Here is a 21,518-nt window from a genome sequence, read left to right as displayed (position 1 = left end):
ACACACACACACACACACACACACACACACACACACACACACACACTCTCAGCCCTGCCCTCCCCACCCAAAAAATAAAACGAAGGCAGAGAAGAAAAGCCTCCAGTAATGCGGTCCCAGCGGAGGGCTCCTCGATCGCTCCGCACCACAGGAACAGCTGACAGGCCCGATCCGGCGGCGCCCCCCCCCCCACCCACCCCCCCTCCGCTCCCCGCGGCCTGTCAGAGCTCGCGCCGCGCCGTGACGGTTAGCGCCCGCATCTCCGGGGACGCGCCTCCTCCTCCTCCTCCTCCTACGCCCACTCCCCCCCACCCCCGCGCCCCTCACGTGACAGGCCCATCCTCTGACCCGCGGAGGCTCCGCGGCCTCGCCCCAATTACGGCTGCCAGTAGGGGGAGCTGTGGGTTACGCGCCCCCTATTGCCCGGGCCCCCGCCCCTATCTCCCCGGAGAGCGGGAACCCCTACGTTGAGCCTCCTGGCTGCTCGGAGGGGGTGGGAGGGGGGGGGGGGGGGGCGGAGAGGGGAGTCGAGGGGTGTTAGGAGAGGGTCAGGGTAATTTAATCAGGGGGCACAGCTGCGCAAACAGGGGTATCAAGGAATGTCTGTATGCTGATGGAATCGACTTTGCATGAATGCCCCCACTTTTCCCGGCGAAATGGGCCGTTTTCCACATGTCTCAATGTGGGGGGAGTGTGACGGACCAGCCTCTGTTTTTTTGCAGTAAACTGGGTGTAACACTGGAGCTTGAACAGTCAAACAGGCCAGGGGAAGGGGAGATTGCCGTGGTGGTGGTGGGGGTAGCTAGCTAGCTAGCTTGTCTTGTTTTCTTGGGCTGTGAAATCCACCATCGCCCGGCTGGCTGTTTCTGCTAAAAACCTCATCCAAGTCCTGCTGCCTGACCTGTCAAAAGCAGCCCCCCCGCTCCCCCCCCCCCCCCTCGTCTGTAAGAAAAAATCCCAAACAAAACAAACCCACCACCACTGGCAGGGGTCAAGGGTCGGCGGCTCTGGGGGCCCGGGCTCTGGCGGATTTCTGATTGGTGGAAAGGGCAGGGAGGAAAAAAGGCAGCTTTTCAAAGTGAAATCTCCAGCTGATGGCTTTGGAGCTCCACACCCCCACAGTGTGTTTCTCTCACTGCTGCTGCTGCTGTCAGGACTTCTCGCCTGCCGCCATTTGGAAGGATTAGGAAAAAAAAAAAAAGTGTGGGGAAGAGAAGCCAGACAGTGGTCTGAGTGATGGCCCCAGTACCCCTCGGAGAGTGATAAACCTTTGACCTTGACCTCCCCCCACCGCCCCCCCGGCCCCCCGCGTGACCCCTGACCTTTTGGCTTGGCGCCACTCCCTCCGAGAGACAGGTGCGGCCGCGGAGAGTGGCCGTACCCCTGCTGGTCTGCCTCAAACCCTCCTCCGCTGACCTACCTGTCCTGATGGCCCAGAATTCGCGAGCCATCATAGCCCGAAAAATCATTTTCATCACCCAGACAGTGTTCCTCATGTTAACAAACTCCATACATAGACAGCATGCCAATACATCACCATAACATAACAACAGATAGTTCATTATATCTTCTAAATTGCCGGAACAAATAGCGTTTCACTGAAATACTACTACGTGATGGAACGCCCCGAACTGGGAGGTACCCTGAGGCAGACAGACAGAGAGAGAGACACAGACTGAGAGAAAAGAGCTCCACATCGACCGCCGGTGTAGAAGGGACCGCTAAATGGAGCTAGTGAAAGATGCAGCCGGTTTACAAATGGATTAAGTTCCATTTTTAAAAAGCACTTTGAAAACGATACACACTGTTAAATAAATAAAAATACAGTGCACATTATGTGGGTCCTATTAAAGTGCCAGCGCGCAGAGCGGAGGCACAATGACACATCGTGCCCCCTCCCCCACCCCACCCACGCCGTTCCTGGCTGTACCGGACGCCGGCGCGCCGGCTCCAAGGTCGCGCTGGTTCCGCGCCGGTCTTTTCCGCGGATCCATCCCCCCCCCAACCCCCCTTCTCCCCGGGCGCCCTCCCCGTGTTGTTGGCCCGGTGATTCAGTGCCTTGCATTAAGAGCAATTCACCTGCCTCCGGCGTCCCAGCGGCACAGGTCCCGGGGGGAAACCAGGTGGAGCAGTAAAAAAATAAAAATAAAGTTCCACATATGGTAAAGTCAAGCTGCTCGGAGGCTGCCGAGTGTCTGCTGTGGGGATCGAGGCTCCTAAAAGGCCCAGCTGGTACTTGGAAAGGGGCTCCTGCATTACTACACCTCAGTGCCTGTTTCGGCTCCCCTCTGGAAAGTGTTGGCCGGCGCACACAACCAGCCATTTTAGATCCCCCACCCCCTCTCTACCCCCTCGCCCCTCATCCTATCCCATCCCATCCTCCCCTCCCTCCCTCCATCTCTCCCTCCAACTGGTTCTGTATCCAATTGAACATTTGGTCCTCCACTGCTGGTTAATCAAATTCCTCCATCTGTCCCTCCTCTCCCTGTGGAACACAAAAGGTGCAGCGGAGTCTGGGTCCAAGTGCATATTGGGAGGGAGGAGTGGGGGGTGGGGGCTGGGACTGCCTACCTAACTTACACAGCCCAGTCAACTAGATCAGGTAGAGAGAGCACAGGGCCAGATCCAATCGTTTCGGGCAAACAGGAGCGAGGTGGGACCGAGCATCAGAAGCCTGCTGTTCACCGAGAGCCGGGAGACAACAGGGGGCTCATATGACAGTAGGAGGGGTTTATGGAGTAAGACGCCCACACATGCGCGCACACACGCACGCACACACACACGCACACACACACACACACACACACACACACACACACACACACACACACACACACACACACACACTATAGAATACAGAATCAGAAACTAGAATAAAGATAAATAAAGCATGGAATCTAGAGCGTATAATATAGTTATACTACATGAGAGGTTAGGGGTTAGGGTTGCCTTTTATTTTTAGGGTTGACACTTTCAGTACCACGCTATTAGCAAATTGCAAAGTAATCGTAATATACATGATATGTAATGTGAACCGGGATGCCTCTGTTTGCACTCACCCTGACTTGCATGGCTGACTTTGCATGTTTGCACTTTTCAAAATGGGGCAGGGTGAGAGTGGTACTGTTATTGCAGTAGGGGGCGCTGTCCTTGCAAAATACCGCCTTGGAAATAAATGACTCAAAAGAGAACCTAAAATCCCCTGAGCTGGAATGTGCGGGTTTAGAGAGTGACAGTTGGGTGAAAACGCAAGGATTTGCTCGTTGGACCCCGACACACACAGTCAAAGTAGCATCTGAATGACTAACTGTCTGTACTGTGATCAAAAAAACGACCTTAAGATATCACACAAAGCCTCAGATGATCTATTAAACCCCCCAGGAGTTTGCAAAGCCCTCAAAATATCTCCCCAACTACATATTTATCAGACTGCACCTGTCAAAAGGCACTCCCGCTGGGCGCCGTCAAACAGGGTCAAAAATGCAACCCTCTCATCAAAATACAACACTCAGAGGTGTATGACAAATTCATTTTTTCTCTTTACTCCGACAGGAAAGGCAAAGACAGGTTATGCCACAGACAGTGGCAGACTTCAGCTCTCCAGCGTAGCTGCTCTACCAGCCCATATTATGTATGCATTGTAGAATTCTATTCATGTCCAACGATTCTCCCTCTGCCAGGTGGCAAAACATGTGTCAATAATTAAACTGCTTTTACATAACAGGATACAGGAACACAATGCAATTTGCTTGCCATATTTCATTGGGCCTTTACGGAAGCACATGAGAGAGAGTAATTAATCAAACCACTGGAATATGTGAACGGCAATTTCCACTTAATGGCACTTACAGGGATTGGGTCCCTTAAGCACCACGTTCTGTCTACCAAACGAGCCGGATTCATTTTCATCTTCACAGTTGAGACAATAAAAGCCGGCGTGGACGCTAAACAACAGCCATTTTACAGCGGCCGGATCATGGCGTCGCCCTGAAGACAGGTGGCCAGGTATCATGACAATGTAAACACGGGCATGCATTATCACAGATGTTAACTGGTGCCATCTAGGGAGAATGCAGTGGTGCTGGGGTAAATTCATACTGTTGTGAATGATACGTGCAACAAAAAAAAACAAACGGATGTGACATACAGTTGTGACATACAGTAAATACTGGAATATGTAGAGGTGGGTCGTATGCCCACCTCCCTTCTCTGTAAAGCGCATTGTGTTGCCTCTGGGTATGAAATGTGCTATACAAATAAAGCTTTGATTGATTGATTGATTGATTGAGTAAATGGCATTTTTATTCGTGAAGTAACTTCATTCAGTGTCTGCTGTGCTTGGTTTCTCTTTTCCAGTCAGACGGACTAAACGTTAGAAACCACATTATAGGTCTATCAGATCAAATACTGACAACAGCTGAGCCAGTAGAGTTATTTCGCCGAAGAGGAATGGCCTAAGTGGGCATCCCTGTCTCATCCCAGTACTGTACCCGAATACATGTCTTGGACTGGTGGAGAAGATGTTAATTTTAATGATCTTGGGCTGACCTCAAACCTGAGTGTTTGTTTTGTTTCCATGCCGGGCTAACCACCTCCCATCCAGGGACAGGAAGAGGATCATTCACCGCTTTTAGTGGCTTTTTGTAAGGATATGAGTCCTGGTATAAATGGCACCCATGTCCCTAAAAGTGTTTATCTCTCTCTCTCTCTCCTGCCGTCTCTCCAAAGACTTGTCTAAGTGCAGCATCTTGTTTCAGTAATTCAGCCAGGGCAGAGACAGTGGAGAGAAGAAAGTCATCGATTTCTCTCCCTCTCTCTCATTCTATTCCTCTATGACTTGCTGTAAAGCCTCTTAGGGGAGCTCTGGACTATTGGACAGGACAATGTTATGGGAAAGAGTGTCATTGCATTTAAGGTCATCGTTACACCAAGCTTTCCTTTTGAGTGTTCTTTTATTGGTCTGCATCAGGAAGAGAATCAACAAACAACTTGACTACGCTACCACTGATACAGTAGTTATCAACATTACTGTACCCTGATGATAAAAACAGCAGTAGGCTGTGGTAAATATTGGCTGTAACAAAGATACTGTGACATGGACTCTAAAAACATCCCTTTAAGTACTAAGCTTTTAGTAAGGTACATACCGTAGGTACTGGAAACCCCAGAACTATAAAAAACACAGAATCACTAAATAATTCATTGGAAATGCCTTTATCATTACTTTTTCTGCATGAACTTCATGCTTCATATCATCAATCTCTTCATACGGAAGGATGGGATGGGAGAGAGAGAGAGGGAGAGAGAGAGAGCAACAGCAAATAACCAGCCGAGCGAAAAAACACGCTGGAGGTATTTTGAGCCAGAGCTTTTTCACCAGCAAACGTGAAGCTATTCTTACTTTGAAAAAGAGACAAATGACGACATTAACAGAAAACAGGGCAGCCGCCCCTTTAAGACTAATCAGCAGCGGCCAGTGTCGGTGATGGCTTCATTCCAGTCCCCCTTCGCCGCCATTCCGCCCCCCCTCACCCCAGCGCCCCCCCCCCCCCCTCTCTCTCTCTCTGTGTGTGGGTTCAGACTAAGTCTCAGGGGGCCCGCGTTCTCATCTCCTCTGCATTTGGCCCCCTTATGGATTCTAATCTTTCACTCTGACTTTCCGCTGCCGCCTAGCTGGCCCTTAAATTCTTAATGGCGGTCAGTAACTCTCAAGTTGAGCTTCCCTCTAATTTACATTCACTCCCAAATTCTTGAACGAACCAATTAAAAGCGGGGAAGACAGTCACTACGGGTCATGGTATTCTAACATCCAAATATAGACCAATCTGGTGCTAGTAGCCGTACATCGTATCACAAAACAAATATCTATTGTTTATGATCTCTTCCGAGCAGAATACCCATAGGACAGAATGAGAGAGAGGGGTCAGGGGTCAAAATCATTACCATTCACTCCTCCCTCTGTGTCAGGCCGTGCAAAGACATGCATTGGCAAATTCCATGGCAGCATGGTATATAACATTATCATAAACCCCGCTGGAGCTAACCTTTGTACAATTTTCATTTGATTCAAAGTGGGGGGAAAACGGTCGCCCTGACAACCTTAACCAATCCCTCTCTCTGTTTCAGGAGTTGGGATGTTTGTCTTTCAGCCTTGTGACTGCTCTTGCTAAATATGTGCTATTCCAAAAATAATGTGTCAAGGGACGTGGGGGATCATTGAATCATACTGGCGATAATATCACATCATCTGGAAGGCATTGAAGTTCAATATTTAACAACGCCTTGGGAAGAATACAATATTTCAAGAGCACAAGGCTTTTCTCCTCAATACAAATATAGTCTGTCTACCTTTGTATGAAACAGATTATTATCTGGTGTTGAACTGTAACAAAATATGGTAGCAAATCTGAGTAAGAGGACGACAAACAGAACACATTCCTCAATATAGTATATCAATAGATAATCAATTGATAATAGATAGATAATAGATAATAAATTGATAAATAGAGCCGTGGTCACTGCTTCAGTCTCCAGTTCCACCTATCTTCCATAATGGCAGCACGTCGGCTGTAACTAGCGTTTCTAGCACCTATTGGCGAATATGAAACGTGACACATGACGATGATGAGTTCCAACGCCGCGTTCCGACGCCAGGAGAATAAGCGGAATCAGACCACAGACTGGCTGTCTGATGAAGACTTGGGTGTTCTTCGGCCCCGCCTATTTGCATTGTGTGGAAGCGTCTCCAGCACACTGAGGCTTGTCGTGACAAAACGCTGGATGAAAAGAGACGTCTGGAACGGGGAGAGGATGGAAAAAGCGAGGGAACACAAAGGAAGAGAAATGGGGTGAAAAGACAAGAGGGGAGGGATTTATTTAAAAAAAAGAAGAAGAAGAAGAAGAGGAAGAAGAAGAAGAAGACAGGGTAATGTAGAGAGAGACAAACGGAGAGACGGAGGAGAAAACCAGAACGAGAAAAGGAGGGGAAAGAACGAATGGGGAGAAGACAGCCGGAAAAAAAGAGATCTGTGAATTCCCCCCTCTCCTCCCCGGAGACCCCCCTTGATGCCAAGCATTCATCATCCAGCCTCTAATATCAGTTATTCTGTGGCTCCTCTGCTTACAGCAGAATTAATTTCTGCTTTAATTACTCTCATCGGCGGAATGCTGATGAAGGAGAGGGACCAGGCATTCTGGGACCCAGGCCTCATTCCGCTGCTTTAATTTGAATGAATTCCACCCGGAGACGCTGGCAAACAACTGGCAGCCGAGCCCGGGGAGCCACTCTGGGACCCGTGGCAGGAGCAGCAGCCACGGCCCTCACCAACCTAGCTAGCTACCGCGCGCGCGCGTGTTTGAGAGAGAGAGAGAGTGTTTGTGTTTGTTTGTGTGTGTGTGTGTGTTTGTGTGTGCAAATCTGACAGAGACATCAGGTGTTTGTGCGTGTGTGTGCGCCCGTGTGTGTGCGCCTTAATGTGTGCACACGTGTGTGGGTGCTAGATGAGCGCAACCAGACATCCAGCAAAACAAACGAAAAAGCGCTGTTGATTTGACTATGAACAGATCCACATGAACATAGAACACTATGAACTATAAGCAGAATAATCGACTGCAGCCATACTGAGAGTCACAAGCGCATTTAGAAAAATCAGTAATAGTTCATGTTATTATCACAGCTCTGTCTTGTGATTCTCAATATGGCTGCCTGATACTCCTCCTACCGACCAGAGTGAATATACTGTTCTGTATCATACAGGAAGTACAGCCATCCTGATACTGGAACCCCTGATTAAACTAGTTGCAAACTGTGCATGTATGCATAACACCACAACTAACACAAACTGTTAGAATACCACAGCGATCGGCAGAAGAGGAGACTGTAATTGACTTTTCTCCAAGGCGGCATGGTAGTTACAGAACGGAACATATTGGTGAGGGATTGTGATTGATTGTGTGGGTCTGCCATAGCGATTCGTTTGATTAAATGTAACCACGGGATTCTCTTCCAAGTCCTAATGAAGCAGCAATTTGAAACGGAGGGGGGGGGGGGGGGCGGAGCCGAGTGAGCCAGGCGGCCTTGCAGCACCGCGCTGTCTGTGTGACAACGGACCCAGGCGCTGCTCGCTCTTACCGGACCGGTCCTCTGGCCGCCGTGGCCCGGCGTCACGACTCGGTCGCAGTGTCACACGACATAATTCCTCCACTGTTCTCCCTCGCTTATACAACAAAGCACACACACTGATTCCGTGTTAAGATGGTAAAGTTATCATATGGTAATGCAGCATTGTCGGTATTTGTCTGATTAAAACTATTGGGGAAATTAAACAAATAATTTGCACAAATTTGGGCGGAATCTAATTTCCCCTCCCCAAAAAAATGCAGTGCTTCTGCTCCAGTGTCGGGAGCAGCCTGGAATAATGGCGAAATGGAAATTCACAGTATAATTATGTGGGAATGTGGGATGAGTCTCTACAGGGAAAACATACATTTCCCCCTCATTTCAGAATAACACAGATATAATTAATATGTATGCCAATACTGTAACAGAGGGAGATGTTTAATATCTGGGTTGAGCTTTAATAATCTGGAATTCATTCCATTTCTTACAACCTATTTTTCTATTCCTATTTTTGTGTTTACGCACATTTGCCCCCCTATCAACATCCCCAACACATTTGCCCCCCTATCAACATCCCCAACACATTTCGCAGACACAGGCCGTTCTGGCGGAGGTCGGCCTTGCAGGCGCGACCTCTCGTGACCCCGCAGCCCCTGGGCAGGTGGACGGGGGTCCCTGTGCACCGTGCGTGCTTTGGCATGCCCCCCCCACCCCCTCCCTCCCTGGACCGACGGGGATCTCAGGCCATGATGAGCAGCTGGGTCGCAAACACCGAACACATTAATATCTTCTTAATGATAATAATCATTATGGCATAAGCACCTTTCCCAGAGTGGGCAGGCTCGCGGAATGTGCCAGGGTAGCACCGTCGTTAAGATAAAAAACAGAGATAAAATGACTCTTTTAATGGGCAGTAACTTACAGTTAGCATGATAATGGGAGCGAAACACCAGTGCTCTAATGTGATTATGAGATACACACAGCCCATTAGGATCAGACAAAGTCAAATTACATGGAATCTATCAAATACCTGACATATATTGAACAAAATAAACCACATATAATTTTAGACATATTTCATAAATGTCTGAAAGCAGATAGTATGGTACTGTACATTTACTGGCTATAATGACGCATCTTCTATCCAAAGCAACTGTACTAAATTCCATGGTGTTTATCAGTATGCATCTATTGGCATTCAAATCAAAGCAAACTTTATTCGTATTGCTAAAAAACGGCCCCACTCGGCCTCTCTGCTCCCGTTCCACGGAGCACGATGTCTGCACAGTATTTCCCATAAACCCTCCGCCTCATTTAATATAACTGTCACTGTGCCATTATCTGTCTCATCCACGTTCATTATTGAAGCTAATGATCTGTTGTCCTCTCTGCTCCCCATTGAAGGAGGACTACATTAAAAGTCTCTTACTAACTTAATTAGTAATTATAAACGTTAAAGATTAATCAGAGAGAGAGTCGCTTAAGGTTGGTGTCTCCAGGCGGCCGAGGGACATTGAAAGACAAAGGGGACATGTCCACCTCGTGTTCACGGTGAACTGTGACGGCTGCTATGGACCACTAGCACAGAACTAAAAAGAGAACATTCTACCACTAATTACTGTGTTCTATATCTGCCAGTGCACCTGTGTGTTTAACATAAAAGCAGTGTTAATTACTTGTTCAATGTTGGGTGAATGAGGGTTAATTGATGAAGCAATAACTCATGAGAAGGTGAGTATCGCCAATAATACCGCCAATAAGGCAGAGACCAAAGAAACTAGTGCATCACTCAAGGATAGAAAGCTAGCATATGGCGCAGTAATAATTCCAATAAAGTGTAAACAGGCTTTACCCATGGTATGTCATGCATATACAACGGCTCTTAACGAATCAGATGGCAAGGTCGGAACCACCCATTGTATAACAGTCGATAATTACAAAATATGAAAAATCCATTTATTATAAGATTATGAAGCAAAATCCTGAATCTTATACAGAATTTAATCACAGATTAAGCGGCATCACAACCCCTATATCCATGAGCACCCACTGTTGTGGAGTTAATGCATAACGTGGAGAGCCACGATGCATGCAGTACACACATTATCTCAACAGAACACGATGGGCCCCAATTAAACCCAGGGAGTAGTAATACCAACTAAATCTGTGCCACTCCGACAATTCCACCTCAACGTCCATATTAGCGCCGATATCGTTCATTAATGCTTAATAACTAATAAAGCTTTCATCCAGGGAGTTCCTGTTTGATTTCCATTAATGAGGGCGGAGAATCGCTCAGGACCATCTCTCCCTGTTTTCCGGAGCGCGTTGACGATCGAGCCGGGGGGTCTACACGGGCGCGCTACACAGGGAAAACATGCATCAACTTTCTGAGCAGAAGAGTGGGGGAATGGTGCAGAGAGAGAGAAAGAAAGAGAGAGAGAGGGAGAGAGAGAGAGAGAGAGAGAGCTTCAGATCAGCCTTCCTTCATACACCGGGTGAAGGGAATCATGTCAGCCTGGTCTGTTGAGGGCTGAGGGAGAGCATACACGTTCTCTGATCTATATTGTACGGAGAGATCGAAATGTTCGCAGTCAAACATGGGGGAACGACTGTACTTGACAGAACAGAATGCCCAGTTTTCCGTCTGTCAGTCATATTTCTCGCTGCGAGTACAAGACGTAAACAACTATCTGAAGACAAATCCTCTCGACGAGGAAAAACAACGGGAGTTGGCACACTAGGCCGAACTTCTCTGCACTAAAGTCCTTAAGGACAGAAACTTTGACGTTGAGGTCAAACCCTACAAGCCTGTTCTGTTTCAGCCGGAGCTTTCTAATGTACTATAAATGACGGCTGTCGGCGCCGCGGCCGCGCTCGTCGTCTTTAAGAGGAGAAATGGCAGCGCTCTGACCGGGGAGGTAGCAGGGAGATCGAGCTATCACACGAGACAGGGAGTGGGGTAGGTAGGGGTAGTGGTGGTGGTGGGGGGGTGGGACTGGCCGGTGGCCCGCAGCACCTGAAACCTATTAGAGAGCTCTGGAACATTCCACAGGGTTTCTCCGCCGTGGCCAGAGGGCATCGTAAAGGTCTTCAGCGAGAGGGTCGCGGCACTGCACAGACGCCCCCTACACAGACCAAACACACGGCTAGCAAGGTGAAACAGCAACTCCGCCCCGGCTGAGAGGAAGAGGGGGGGTGGGTCACAGCTCTCTGAACAGCAGTGAAAAGCGGTGTCGATGCCATTGTCCCAATTTGTTGTCGTTTTTTTTCCCCGATGTTGAGAAAATTGCTATGGGAAACGTGACAGGGGCGCGGGGGTGAGGGTGTACAGGATGCGAGCTGCTGCTCACGGGGCAACTTTTAAGATGAAAATGTACCGAACATAATTTTTTTCCCCGTGAAGTGGCTACAAAAAGATAGAGGTAGTTGTAAACGCTAAGCCTAAAACATGATGAATGCTGTATCTATAGCCTAATTAAACATCAGACTCTATCAAGTTTTAGTCAAAATGGTTTGCCATCTGGACCCATAACAGCAAGAGCCCAACAGTGTATTCACACTAAAAAACAAACACATAAACACACAACACTCATTGCCAAAAATCTCGCAGAGTTAGCCGCATCTACACCACTGTCTCTCGTTCTCCCTCCCTCGCTCTCTCATTCTCTCTCCCTCCCTCTCTCCGTCTCTCCCTCTCTAAAGCGGTACCAAGGTCCATCTCTTTGGCCGGGCCTCAGTGTTATGCTCTGTGGGTTTAGCGCGATGGGTGTCTGTGGCCCTCTCCTCTGGACGCCCGTGTCCATTTGCTCTGCGGGTATGGCAGGCCCGAGCTGACAGATGGCCGCCCCTCTCCTCTCCTCTCCTCTCCGCTCCACTCCCGAGTAACACAGTAACTGGTTTTTCCTCCGCCGCTGACCTTGCCACCGCCAGCCAGCCAGCCAGGCTGGCACTCCGCCTGCCGAACAGGAGGGTAATGAAGTCCAGCGCCGCTCACATGATTATTAAGGCTTTGACGCTGGGGGGCCTTTCAACGCCCCCCCACCCCCCCAACGCCCCCCTCGCTCTCCGCCACATTCCCCTCTCTTCCCCTGTCTGCCGCTCACACATCCAGGTTTGATGAGAACAGTCAATCGTTACACAGCACTTCGGAAAAGAAACACAAAAACCCCCACAACTGCGCTCCATAAAGGGGCGGGTAAAACTTTTGGGGGGATTTTATATTTCACTGCGTTAGCCAACAGCTATTATTGACCGCCGAGTGCTTGTGGCGCCGAATCCGACCTCTGCCACTGCGCAGCATAGCGCAGTGAATACCAACTACGCGAGGATTGTTCTAAGCCAAAGTTACATCGGACGGAGATATCGTGCCGTCGGAGGCGACGGGCTCTATAAGCCGCGTGGAGCTCTGAAGTACGCCGTGGTCGCTGGTGTAACCCTCCCCCTCGCCGGGCGCATCTCCAGGCACGCCTGGAGTCCGGGGTCCCGCGAGGGCCCGGTTGGGGATTTCAGAGGTGTGGGTTGCAGCTCTGACCTTTACCGAGGCAGAGCTGTCTGTTTGCACTGTTCCCTTACGCCCCCCCCCTCCCCGTCTCCCTGCTAAGCAACCCCCTCGGACCTTTGCGGGCCAGGTGTGCGCATGCTCCTCTGCCCTCCGTGACTCCCGCAGGCCCCCGGGGAGCCCAAGTAGCGAGAGGGTAATTCTGATCATCCAGTATTTATGGGGCACTTCAGAACAAGGGTTGGCATTAACACTCTAAAGGAGACATCCCTTCTGTATATCAATAAAACATAGCCAGAAGCACAGGAAGAGCGCAGCCCCATCCGGGTCGGCACTGCTAACTGAGTGGTGCTACGTGGTTGAATGGTTCAGATCTGACCGTCCAAACCCTGCAGGTAGGCATCTGGTAACAACGGTAAAACAATTCTGCATAAAAAAAAAAAAAAAAAAAAAAGTCAGACCATTGTACGTTCATAACAGAGGTCAAGAGGAATGTCCCTGGAGAGCGATTCGCTGAATAATCACCATGGTGACATCAGCCTACCAATCGCATTGCAGTGCCGACACGCTTGGCTCCAAGCTCAAGCGAACAAGGCATATGAAGCAGGGAGCATCACATATTTTCTCTGATGTCGGCCCAGTCTGAGAGGTGAGGGGAAATGTCAAGGAAATCAATAGATAAGAAGCGCATCAGGCCGATCTGGTCTGGCCTGGCAACAGAACATCCCCCCGGTGATGTCAATTACCTTTGCCTCAGAACGGCAAAATAAACAAGAAAAGCTAAAACCCGCAATGCCCAAAGTTCAACTGCGGCACCCGAGTCCAACTCCAGCTTTCTTTTTCTTTCTGAACACCATCCAACTTTCTTTTTCTTTCTGAACACCATCCAGCTTTCATTTTCTTTCTGAACACCACACAAAAGGTAGCTTCGGGTAGGCGTTGCTTTACAAATTGCGAAACACAAAGATGGCCTTCTCTGCAGTTTCTTCTTCTTCTGAATACCACACATGGGTAGCTTCGGGTAGGTGCCACTTTTGAAAACTGAAAGTGTGAATCTAAAGATAGCCTCCTCCGCGGCTTAACCTGCTTCCCATTCTCCTCATGGACGGCGCATTAGTCAAGCGGAGGTAAATGTAACGAGGAGGAAGGTGTGCGTAATTGCATATTAGCAGCGGCACACTCGGCTGCGCGGGAGGTGACTGCGCTAACGAACGGAGAGGCGTCATTCATCACCAATTAATAAAAGAGCAGGCGGAATTCACACTCGGTATACAATACGCACGGCTTCCTTTGTTTCCAGTGGCTGCACGGAGAGCCGGCGCCCGTCTTTATCTCGTTCGATTGATCCGCTTCCTGCTCTGCGTTCTGACTCGCACCCAGCAGCCCCCTGGGAGTTGGAGTAATAGGGAGAATTCGCTTTGTTTGTTAACGAATTACATGTGTAGACGCTGTAAGAATAAGTTACATCGGCTGGAATGACGCGGTTTACTGGCAAGCAAGGGACGATCTCAACTGGATTTCTAGGCGGGAAACAGGAAATTGTGACAGAGAACAGCAACCTTTCTTTACACGCCATCAAAAGAACTGTCTTTAATCAAGCAGTGAGTGTGTGGTCACCAGTGTAGAAGGGAAAGTGAGAGTGACCGTGTAATCAGCCCCCCCCAAAAAGAGGATACATGGCAGGGATTATTTGTAACCCTTAAAAAAAGCCACCAAACAAGCCTTTTAGCTACAAATACTGCTACACTCCTCTGCTCATTCAATACTAGAAGCCTGACAGAGTGCAGGTTTGCTACTAGGTCTGGTGGTTAGCGGGAGGAATGGAGGAGGCAGGGAGAGATAAACAGAGGGGAGGAGAAACCGGAGGAGGGCTGGAGGCCTCGCGCTCCCTCCTCCCCGGCCCTGTAACGGCCCACAGTGCCTGCTTCACACAGAGCGGCCAGCTGTACAGCAAATGTGCCTTTCCCTCTCCGCCCCCGAACCCCCCACGCCCCCCCCCCCCCCCCCCCGGGCTGACCGGGCCACTGGCTCCTCTCTGTGAGAGAGAAGGCTCCTCCCTGACTTGGCTTGAGGCTCAGCTGTCACCACCCCCCCCCCCCCCCCAAAAAAAAAAAGAACACAGTAGAGGTGACCCCCCCAAAAAAAAACACTTTCAGCAATGCGCCGGGTTTGTTTTCTGTTTTATGATCATTCAGGACGTTGGCTGTTTAGCCGCGTGAAATAGACCTGATTCAAACGGGGTCAGGGGGAAAAAACCGATATATTGTGAAAGAGCCTGAACCTTTTTCACCTTTAAAACCCTTTAAGACAGTGCCCATGGTCTGCAACGTTTCAGGGTTCCTCAACTCCACATAAGGCTTTTTGAAAGGGAAGGATAAATGGGTCAAACGTGCCCCCCGCCACGCTCCAAATGTCAGAGTTCAACACAGGGCCAAAGTGAAGCCATGGGAGAGGCGCTGCCCTGCTGCTTAAACCACGCAGGCTTAGCTTACAACCAAAGACCTTCCAAGGAACGCGTTCAAAACAAATACTAACTTTGTCAAACAACGGACTGTCCGTTATGGCACTTTCTCTCACGCTGTCTCAAGGGCGCAGATGATATCTGCCAAAAAAACGTCTCAATCACCGTCGCACACAAAGAGAGACACGAATAATGGATCCGATAATGACCACAGCAGCTGAAAGCTGCATAAATCTGTCTGCCTCTGGAGAAAAATCGGACACCCTCAATTCTGTAAGTGTGTGCCATGCCAAAAAAACTCTAAACTAAAGAGTGGCCAGCTGTCTTCTGGCCTGCTATTAAATTGCTCCTTGGATGGTGGCGATATCATTTTTTTTCTCCATAGGAGCATCACACCAGCTCCCCGAACACAGTCACCAGCTGTACAGCAAATGTGGACTGATCCATCTGGGTCCTAGCAGGCTGCCGCCTCCATCTTAAAACGCGCGGGGCCATCCACGGGCTTGGCCTGGGCTGGTCTGCAGCATCCCCCCCCCTCCCTCCCTCCCTCCCTCCCCCCACACACCCACCCTTGGCCACCTCTCTCCTTCTCATTTAGCACCATTATGATGCTACAGTAAGTCTCAAGTAACGGTCTGTGCTTTCGGTCGAAGCTGGGGCCGCCACCGTCGGAGCCCAATGTCCATGCATCAAAATGTGCTGGCAGTGGTACAGAAGCACGATGGCCACAAGCTCTTCGGTGGGACTCAGAGAGAGAGAGAGAGAGAGAGAGAGAGAGAGAGAGAGAGAGAGAGAGAGAGAGAGAGAGAGAGGAGAGGGGGAGGCAGAGTTGCACTTGGCTTACGGAGACTATTGTATTACCAAGGCAGCTGAGGTGGACTTGTCTGGGACGAGACCGGCTCAGGTTCTGTTGTTCCATACACTCAGCGCTACGGTTATGTCACGCCACGCCACTATATATAGAGTTATCAGTGTGAGCCGACACCACAGAGAGGGGCACGGCCGAAAACAACACCCCTATGAATCCAGCGCCTGCACCATTACCTATGCTAATAACACTGACAGCTGAGCGGAGATGACCCCAGCCCCCTGCTTCCCCTCTCCTGTGCAGATGGCCATTAAAAGGAGAACGTGTCCCTTTTTCAGGAGAGAAGGTATTTAGAGCTTTTTCCAAATGAGGACCTTTTTTTCCCCCCAGCTTTTTTTTTCTTCTCCTGGCCCAAATTGGCTTTGCGGTAATTACAGCCCTGTCCAAATTTAACCCCGCTGTAGACGAAGGAACGAGGAAGAATATATAAGCCGTCCACAGTCAACTCTGATCAATGCTGGTGTCGTAACGAGTCGAAGCACGTCGTGTATTTATCCCTTATGTCGCTTTGTTCCTTTTGATTCGGAGGCCTTGGGCTCTCTTTAAGGAATACGCTCCACGTGACAAATCTTGCTTTTATACTTATTTCAACATCTCAGGAACAACATCACCAGCTGCTCCCGATGATCACTGAGACTCCAGCCAGACAACAGACACGATATGAGACATGCAGCAATAACCTTATCACCCATCCTTGTGCTGTCTGGATTCTAGCATTATTGGGCGGAATGGGAGAGGCCTGCGTGGCTGAAAGACATAAAATAAGCAGTAGGGGGGTTTGTTTTCTCCCTTCCCAGTGTGCGGCGTGCCCGTCTTCCAGAGAAAAAGGACTAAAGCTGGCATGGTGCTGTATAAGGCTCCCCCAGAAGAGTGGAGAGAGAGCAGATCGAAAAGATGAATACAAAACACACACCTACACACTCCCCACCTCCCTCTCTCTCTCTCTCTCTCTCTCTCTCTCACTGACACACACACATACAAGCGCGCACACACACACGTACGCCATCAAAATCACAAATCACATGCCTATGATTGTTTATGCACAAACAGTGTGGTCCTGATAGAATTGCCCACCAGTCCTGATAGAATTGCCCACCGTTTTTAAATTCACCTGCGTCTAGGAGAGCCTCACGAACAGTGAGGTGGTTTGGTTCCAGATCAATGAATCTCTCTCTCGCCGAAGACAACAGATAATGCTGTGTAATGAAAGTGTGGGCAAACGAGCTGAATAAATGAATGAAAGAAGGAGGGTTCAGACGCTTACTGCAGGCTACAGACGGCCCGCTTTCCAATTGTGTATTCTCCACAAATTATTCTGCCTGCATACAAAATTAAACTGAAAGGGTGAAGACATCTTGAAAACCTGGAATAGGTTAACGGTGTAGCTCTTTATATAAAGATCTCGAGAAACTCTCGAGAAAATCTGTTTCTATGTGCTCTGTGCACAGAAACTGAGGAATTATATGATATCTGACATTGTTTGACTACACACGGTGTCAATGCTTGTGCATCGCAAACAAGCAATCACCTCCCATTTTACAATACAGTGTGTTACAATGTCACAATAGAAGAGTAAATGCAATTTCAGTAGAGCATAACATGTATGGTTAGATCTCAAAACCAAATTAAATTAATATAATATTATTTGCACATTTGTTACTGTATATTATCATATATTTTATGTTGAACAGGTGATATGATAATGTGTCCTACAGTGTGACCGTAAACATCACGGACAAAGACAAACGGAGCCAGGTCCTACCTAGCATGTGGTTGGCCACGTGGACTTGGATGTCCCATTCACTGTAGAAGACCATCTGACACTTGATGCACTGGTATGTCTTCTTCTGATCGATGGACCAGGAGAAAGGATAGAGGTTTTTAGACTCCACGCTGAATGTCATAGTTTCTTTCTTTCCTAGTTTAACAAACTGAATGTCATAGTTTCTTTCTTTCCTAGTTTCTTTTCCTAGTTTGTTTAGAGGAAAATTAAAAAAATAGACAAGTGGAACTCTTTAAAGTTCAGCACTCCTCAAGGTAGATCATTTCAAACATACTGAAACTATAAGTTCCCTTTAATCAGTAATTCAGTAATTTCCCCTCAGGAATCAATAAAGTACATATCTACCTCTCTACCTTTACAATTTTGGAAAATTATTAACAAAGTTGCTAGACAACCATCACTTGAGGTACTGTGCTGTACCGATATACATTCAAATTCACATGAATCCGCCATGTTTTCAACAGGCTTACCTCCTCGGCCTGGGAGGGGCTGGCTCTGGGCATGGGGGACACCTGGGGGGTCCTGAGCTGCCCGCTGTTACTGTCCCCCCCCTGCTCCCGGTGTACCGTCTGGACGTGGTTCTGAAGCTCCGCTTCCGACTCGAACTTCACGTTGCAGCTGGTGCAGCGCGTCTTGGCGGCGGTGGAGGAGGACGAGGAGGAGGAGGAGGAAGAGGAGAAGGCGGCTTTGCCTTTCCCCTCCCCGGGGCTGAGGCTCTCCCCCTGGGCCCAGGCGGTGGCGGCGGAGGCCGGGGTGGCGGCCCCGCCCTGCTGCTGCCTGCCTCCGTTCACGGTCGGGCTGGAGCTCTTGGAGCCGGCGGCGCTGACGCAGGCCGCGCAAAGGCCGTAGGGCAGGCCGTTGATGTCCAGCTTCACCAGGTCCTGCTTGGAGCGGAACTCCTTCAGGCACGAGGCGCACTTGAAGATCTTCTGGGGCTGGTGGTGGTGGTGGTGGTGTATCTGGTGGTGCAAGGCCACGGTGCTCCGTCCGATGGGGTGGTTGGTGGACATGGTGCCGGTCTTCTGCATGTGGAAGGTGCCGTGGATCTTGAGCTCCAGGGTGGAGGTGACGGTCTGCATGCACACCACACAGCGGAAGCCCGTCAGGGAGTTCCTCAGGTCGGGGTGCATCTGGCAGTGCTCCAGGAAGTCCTCCTCGCTCTGCAGGGGCATCTTGCAGATGCGGCAGCTGCCGGTGTCCAGGCTCTTGCTGTGGGTGACCTTGTGCTCCGTCAGGGTGAGCAACGAGGGGAAGCGTTCTCCGCAGATGGGGCACATGTAGTGCTTGACGGGGCCCAGGTGGGTCTGCATGTGCTCCCGCAGCCCGGGCTCGGAGAAGAAGGTGCGCGAGCAGACGTTGCACTTGTGGTTGCCCTTGATCAGATCGGCCTTCCGCTTCATCATGGCGCTCTCGCCCGGGCGGATGTTGTGGTCCCGGAGCTGGTGGTTGGTCAGGAGGGAGTCCATGGTGTACGACGCGCCGCAGATGTCGCAGCTGAACATGGGGTCCGCCGTGTCCACCTCCTCCTCGCTCCCGTCGTGGCTGTTATGCGACTCGGCCACGGCCCCTCCTCCTCCTCCTCCCGCCGTTGCCCCCTGGCCGTGGCTGTTGGTCAGGAGGCCCTGCAGCTCGGCGTCGTCCTTGGTGGCGCCATCTGCCCCGCCGCCGGCGGTGGAGCCGTTGGCGCCGCAGTTCTGTGCCTTGCCCTCGAACACGCAGTGCTTCTCCCGCAGGTGCTTCTCCAGCAGGACGATGGCGTGGAAGGCCTTGCTGCAGAAGCGGCAGTTGTACTTCTTGCTGTGCGTGGTGATGTGGCACTGCAGCTCCACCTCGGTGCCGAACGACTCGCCGCAGAAGATGCAGCGGTGGGCGCGGCCCTGGTTCTCCAGATGGCTGTGCTTTACATGCAGCTGCAGGTCCGTCTCGTGCCGGAAGTCCCAGTTGCAGGAGGTGCAGCGGTATACCTTCTTCTCGTTGCTGTGCTTGACGGCCAGGTGGAGCTGGGTGGACACCTTGGAGTCGAACACCTCCTGGCACAGCGTGCAGCGGAAGAAGACGAAGGTGTGCATGTCCAGCAGGTGCTTCTGCAGGTCGTCCACCGAGGTGAACTGCTTGTCGCAGCTCTCGCAGATGTAGTAGGTGGAGGTGATGGTGAAGTGGACGGTGACATGCTTCAGCAGGGACTCCTGGTTGGGGAACTCCTTGCTGCACTGTGGACACGTGAGCTGCGGCTGCAGGCCGTCCAGGTGGGTCTTCAGGTGGGTTTGGAACAAGTCCAAGCTGGTGTACTTTGCCCCGCACTGGTTGCAGATAAACTCGGCGGCGCGCGACGAGGAGGAGCCCGCCTGTTTGAGCAGGTCGACGGAGATGGGCGAGGAGGGACTGAGGGTCCTCAGCGACTTCTTCCCGTTGTTCACGTAGTTGAGCGCCAAGGGAATGTTCTTGTGGTTCTCCTTGACGTGCTTGTTCAGCTTCAGCACGCTGTTGAAGATGGGCGAGTTGGTGCAGTAGGAGCAGGAGTACACCTCCACGATGGGCTCCTTGGGGGTCAAGGCCAGCGGGGAGTCAAAGCGCAGGCTGCCGCCGTCGCAGTGGGTCTGGCGCACGTGCTCCTCCAGGGTGGCCTCGGTCAGGAAGCCCATGAAGCACTGCGGGCAGAAGAAGGCATTGCTCTCCTTGGCCACGGGGCTGGGGAAGCCGTGCGAGCAGCGGATATGCTCCTGGAGGGCGTTGAGGTCGCCCAGCACCTCTGGGCAGAAGTTGCACTGGAGGAGGGCGTCCGGCAGGCTGGCTAGCAGGGCGGCGTGGTCCTCAGCATTGTGCACCTGCTTCAGGTGCTCGTTCAGGTTGAACAGGGAGGGCAGGACCTCCAGGCAGAACTGGCAGGTGTGGGCTTGCTCGGGCTTGTCCAGGTGCATGGTCCTCAGGTGGATCTGGAGCACAGCCAGGCTGGAGAACACCTGCTTGTTGCAGTAGACGCAGCTGTAGGAGACCTTGGGCTGCTTGGAGGAGCGGCCGCCCACGTCGGGGGCGTGCTGGGCGGCCCTCTTCCTCCTCCCCCGGGTCTTGGGCACGGGCGGGGCCACCTCCACCATGGTGGAGCTGTCGACGGAGAGGTTGGAGTCCGGGGTGGTGCTGGACACCGAGGTGTAGCCCACGGTCAGCAGGGATGGGCTGTTGCTGTGGTTGCTGGACTCGGGGAGCTGGTGGACGTCCATGTGGGCGTAGAGGTCCTCCACGGACAGGAAGTGCTCGGAGCAGATGGCGCAGGAGTGGCCTTTCCTGTCGCGGCTGTGGGCCTGGTCGATGTGGGTCAGCAGGGTGCCCTCGTCGCCGAAGGGCTCGTGGCAGTAGATGCACTGCAGGGCGCCGCCCAGGCCGCCGTCCTCCGACGGCGAGCACTCGGGGTGGCACTCGGCGATGTGGCGCCGCAGCTCCTCCGGGACATCGAAGCCCTCCTCGCAGCGGCTGCACTTGCGCGTCTCCTTCAGCTTCCACTCCTCCGCCCGGGAGAGGCCGGCGCCGCTGCCGTCTTTGCCCCTCTCGTGCACCTGCATGTGCCCGTGCAGGGAGCTGGAGGACAGGAAGCCCCGGCGGCACACGGGGCACTTGTGGGGCTTGTTGGAGGCGTGCGTCTTCATGTGGATCTTGAGGTGGTCGCTGCGCGAGAAGGCCGAGTCGCACTCGCCGCAGTGGTACTTCTTGTCGCCCGTGTGCAGCTTGACGTGACGGTCGCGGCTGCGCTTGTGCTTGAAGAGGCGGCTGCAGAAGGTACAGCTGAAGGGC

At 51.3% G+C, this 21,518-nt stretch overlaps 1 protein-coding gene across 1 annotated transcript in view; it reads right to left on the bottom strand.

Moving 5' to 3' along the window:
* Positions 1–21,304, bottom strand: part of znf521 (zinc finger protein 521) — a gene marked incomplete at its 3' end in the record, with an annotated part of 49,903 nt that extends 28,599 nt beyond the window's left edge. Inside the window, exons 1-2 of the mRNA XM_084447440.1 lie at positions 18,203–21,304; positions 17,712–17,796 (exon numbers count right to left, since the gene is read on the bottom strand). Coding sequence (XP_084303566.1) covers positions 17,712–17,796; positions 18,203–21,289 — 3,172 coding nt within the window. The 5' untranslated portion in view covers positions 21,290–21,304. The remainder of the gene's footprint in view (positions 1–17,711; positions 17,797–18,202) is intronic.
* Positions 21,305–21,518: the final 214 nt, after the last annotated feature.

The sequence above is a fragment of the Borostomias antarcticus genome (genome assembly GCF_949987555.1).
Source record: "Borostomias antarcticus genome assembly, chromosome: 12".
Classification (NCBI taxonomy): domain Eukaryota; kingdom Metazoa; phylum Chordata; class Actinopteri; order Stomiiformes; family Stomiidae; genus Borostomias; species Borostomias antarcticus.
This window is presented reverse-complemented; position numbering and strand designations above follow the sequence as displayed.